The sequence below is a fragment of the Cariama cristata genome, unplaced genomic scaffold, assembly GCF_000690535.1.
Source record: "Cariama cristata isolate BGI_N322 unplaced genomic scaffold, ASM69053v1 scaffold22374, whole genome shotgun sequence".
Lineage (NCBI taxonomy): Eukaryota > Metazoa > Chordata > Aves > Cariamiformes > Cariamidae > Cariama > Cariama cristata.
Genome location: NW_009611528.1, coordinates 3,258 through 7,994, shown reverse-complemented (window position 1 = coordinate 7,994; position 4,737 = coordinate 3,258). Strand labels below are relative to the sequence as shown.

Genomic DNA, 4,737 nt, shown 5'->3' with positions numbered 1-4,737 from the left:
CAGTCATCCATGGTCATAGCTGTTGGGTGTGCTGGAAGCAGATTGCACCTGTTCCTCCTGCTCCATGCTCCTGGCTTGACCCAGAGGGCAAGAAGAAATAATGGTGATGACACCCAATAGGACTGGGGTGCCCATGCCCTTCCACTGCTAAACCCCAGTTACTGCCCCTTTCTCTTCCCTCTGCCCCTCAGTTTCCTTTTGCTGTGGTCCTGAGATTTGAGGTTGGTTTTTGTGGATTTTTTTTTTTCCATCCTGATGAAGGCACCACTGCAGACCATGACGTGCCTGGGGTTTTGGGTAGCTGCCCTGCTCTGCTTGTTTTCCCCTGGCACGGTGCGAGGTGACTGCTGGCTGATCGAGGGGGACAAGGGTTATGTGTGGCTGGCCATCTGCAGCCAGAACCAGCCCCCATATGAGACTATCCCCCAGCATATCAACAGCACGGTGCACGACTTGCGTCTGAACGAGAACAAGCTCAAAGTGGTGCTGTACTCCTCCCTCAACCGCTTCGGCAACCTGACTGATTTGAACCTGACCAAGAATGAGATCTCCTATATCGAGGATGGGGCTTTCATGGGACAGTCAAACCTCCAGGTCTTACAGCTGGGCTACAACAAACTCACCAACCTGACAGAGGGCATGTTGCGGGGCATGGCCCGTCTCCAGTTCCTCTTTGTGCAGCACAACCTAATTGAGCTGGTCACCCCTACTGCCTTCTCTGAGTGCCCCAGCTTGATTAGCATTGACCTGTCATCTAACCGGCTCAGCCGCCTGGAGGGGAACACTTTCACCAGCTTGAGCAATCTGATGGTGTGCGAGCTGGCTGGCAACCCCTTCAACTGCGACTGTAGCCTCTACAGCTTCCTTAACTGGCTGGCGGTCTTCAACAATGTCACCAAGAACTATGACCGGCTCCAGTGTGAGACTCCACGGGAATTCGCTGGGTACCCGCTCCTGGTACCTCGGCCTCATCACAACCGCAATGCCATCACCATCTTCCAGTCCATGTGCAGAGGTGGCACCATCCCCTCCCTCTCCAGGGTCAACCCCACCCCTTATACCCCTGACTCCCAGCGAGATCTGGATGAGGGCTCAGCCATCAGCCCTGGGGACTTCCTCTCAGTCAAGCCTCCAGCCTCCTCCACCACTGACTCCTCCTTCAGTCCCAGCATCAAGCTCCATGATGTCACCATCACCTCAGCCATCCTGATGGTAACCATCCCCATGCCCTACAGTAAGATGTATGTCCTGGTCCAATACAACAACAGCTACGTCTCTGACATAGCGACACTGAAGAGCAAGAAGGAATATGTCACCGTCAACAAGTTGAAGGCCCACACTGATTATACTTTCTGTGTGGCCTCCATCCGCAACAACAGGCGCTACAACCACACTTGCCTGACCTTTGCAACCCGGAGCAAAGGCAGGGAGGACCCTATTTCCAGTACTTCCACCACCACACACTATATCATGACCACCCTGGGTTGCCTCTTTGGGATGGTCATTGTCCTGGGGGTGGTGTACTACTGCCTGCGGAAGCGGAGGATGCAGGAGGAGAAACAGAAATCCCTCAATGTCAAAAAGACCATTCTGGAAATGCGTTATGGATCAGATATTGATACCAGTACCATGGTCCATCCTTCCCAGAAGCTGGGTGAGCCACCAGTCATCCCTGTTTCACGCATGTCCTCCATCCCTTCCATGATTGGGGAGAAGCTGCCCCCATCAAAGTCAATGGAGGCTGGGATGGAGACTCCTAAAGTCACCACTAAAGGTAACTACATTGAGGTGCGGACTGGTGGTGGGGACGGGCTGGAGCGAACCCAGCAGGATGAGGACCTGAGGGAGCTTGACAATGGGCAAGGCTCAGCTGCTGAGATCTCTACTATAGCCAAGGAGGTAGACAAAGTCAACCAGATCATCAACAACTGCATTGATGCCCTCAAGCTGGACACAGCCTCCTTCCTGGGTGGTGGGACTGGTGTTGACTCAGACATGGCCTTTGAGTGCCAGTCCATCCCAGCCAGTTCCTCGGGTGGGCTAGAGCGGCCCAGCTTTCTTTCCCCACCCTACAAGGAAAGCTCCCACCACCCTTTGCAGCGCCAGCTCAGTGCTGATGCTGCCGTGGCTAGAAAGACCTGCAGTGTCTCCTCTAGTGGCTCTATCAAGAGCGCCAAGGTCTTCAGCTTGGATGTGCCTGACCACCCACCACTCAGCAAGTCTGACTCCAAATACATTGAGAAGGGCAGCCCACTCAACAGCCCTTTGGATCGTCTTCCCTTGGTGTCCCCGGGCGCCATCCACCACTTGGAGGTCAAGCCTTCTTACCATTGCAGTGAGCACCGTCACTCCTTCCCGGCCCTGTACTACGAGGAAAGCGCTGACACCTTAAGCCAGCGGGTGTCATTCCTCAAGCCACTCTCCCGGTCCAAGCGAGACTCCACATACTCCCAGCTCTCCCCCAGACACTACTTCTCGGGCTACTCCTCCAGCCCTGAGTACTCATCAGAGAGCACCCACAAGATCTGGGAGAGATTCCGGCCTTACAAGAAGCACCACAGGGAGGAGGTTTACATGGCAGCTGGGCATGCCCTGCGGAAGAAAGTTCAGTTTGCCAAGGACGAGGATCTGCATGACATCCTGGATTACTGGAAAGGAGTCTCTGCTCAGCAGAAGCTGTGACTCTCCCTAGCTCTTTCCAAGGAAACAATACAAAACAAAACAAGACCCCCCCCCAACAACCAGAAAAAAAATATACCACTTGACTGTGAAAAATAAACCAACAACAAAATACTCCCAACAAATACAAAACTGACAAAATCGTTTCTTAAAGTTTACAACAACAACAACAGAAAACTCTCACACACACAGACACACACACATGCCGAATTGTCTCTACTGTGTCACGGGGACCATTGTTCTGCCTGCAGATGGTTGGGAGGAGCATCCTGCTCTGACACTGTGGTAACAACACCGGAGTGCGGGTGGGTGGGAATGGCCTGGGAGGGGGTGGCAGCGGTGGCAGGGGAAGGGCAGGGATGGACACTCACTGGGAATGAAACTCAGCTGTGAACTATTGCTCTTTCTGTTCCTGTTGAGGGCTGGTTTTTCTTTTGGTTGGGAGGGGGGGACTTTGGTTTAGAAAGCTTTGCTGCCCACTTTGTACACCTGCTTTTCCAAATCTTCCACCACTACTTTTTCCCTCATTTCCTTTGGCAGTGGAGGCTTCTCTCTCTCTCTCGTCCCCTTCCACGATAGGTGGGATTTGTTGGAAGAAGTTCTCTCACTTCTTTTCCTTTGCCCTTCCCTACTCTTCTCTGTTAAGGCTCCCTAGGCTTGCACTTTCTGTCCAGATACTTCACGAACCTCCATCCTCCTCAGAGGAAGGAGAGGAGGTTTGAAGGACCAAGGGAAGGTAAGACCTGCTGTACAACAGGCTCTGTGCCCTTGCTGCTCTTCCTCCTTCTCTTCTCCCACCATGTTGTTGCTGATGAACACCAGCAATTCTGGAGTGACGGGCATTCTCCAGGCCTACTCAGAGCCAGTTTTCTGCTAGTTGGTGAGGGGGGCTACGAATGTGCTCTTTGGCATGGCAAATCAGGTCCTCAAGGAGTGGTGGAGGAAAAGGCAGGAAGGTCTGGTCTCTGAGAGGTGTGAAGGGTTCCCATCTCTTCATGAGTGTCACAGATCAGAGGTCCTCCCCACCATACACACCTATGCTCAGGCTGCCCTTGTGCAGCCTGATACTCTCTGTTCATGTCTCCCTTACTATGAGGAAGGGACCTGGAGAGGAGCTCAGCAGAACAAGTTCTAGACAAAGCTTCTGCAGCTCTTCCCAACTGACTTGGACCATGGGGTGTGGGGTGGGTGGGTGTGAGTGAGAAGTGCATCACCCAGCCTCCTCACTTGCAGGTGGATGTGAAGAACAGGATTTCAGTTGCTCACCTCACTGCTTTGACAGAAAAGCCACAAAGTGGCTTCCTCTTCAATAGGCCATGGACATTCTGGCATGGATAGGAGGCAGCCTAGGGTGAAGTCAGGAGCACAGGAAACAAAAAGGATGTGAAAATGGGACCTGGGAGTAGGCCAAGAGGGATGGCTCCAGAAGAAGCTCCCTTTGTACGTGCATCCACCCTGTGTGTGCTGGGATAGAAGATGATACTGCCCTGGATGGCAGCGTTCCTTTGAATACTTAGAGGTCCTCCTGAGAGTCAGAGCAACATTATCACCTGCTAAATCCTCCACCTCCTCACTGTTTGCTGGGACAAACTTTTCTTAGGGATCCTTTAATGTCTTGGCAAAAACCTGATTTCATTTGCTGGGTCCCAACCTCTGTCCCTTGGATAGAAGATCTGCCACGGAGTCGGGAATGAGCCTACCGCCCTCTCTGCTTCATCCCATTTCTGAACAGCCCAACAAAGCACAATCTTGGCACCCTCAAAGTTTTCTTGTCAGGCAGGGGTGCTGCCTGCTGAGTGCATTTTAATGCAGCACCGTGGGCCTCCTCTCCATGAGCTGCATGCCCCAATTCTTGACAATCGTTCACCTCTATCAGGATGAGGGTGAGAGCCTGTGTTGTGTTGGCCTTTCCTGAGTGGCTGTTTCCTTTTTGAGGTGCTCCTCAGAAGCCCCAGTGTTTTTAGGGGCCCTGGGAGAAGGATGAGGGCGTAGGATCTTCTCTGGGAGGGATTTACAAGCTGCCTGCAGAGAACCTGCCTGTTATCAGTCAGGTGGTAG

The 4,737-nt window shown here is 52.9% G+C and overlaps 1 protein-coding gene across 1 annotated transcript; it reads left to right on the top strand.

Annotated features, from left to right (window-relative positions):
• Nucleotides 1-255: 255 nt before the first annotated feature.
• ELFN2 (extracellular leucine-rich repeat and fibronectin type III domain containing 2) lies at nt 256-2,735 on the top strand. Its single transcript, XM_009698298.1, has one exon. The coding sequence runs from the start codon at nt 256-258 to the stop codon at nt 2,680-2,682; it is 2,427 nt and encodes an 808-aa protein (XP_009696600.1). The 3' UTR covers nt 2,683-2,735.
• Nucleotides 2,736-4,737: the final 2,002 nt, after the last annotated feature.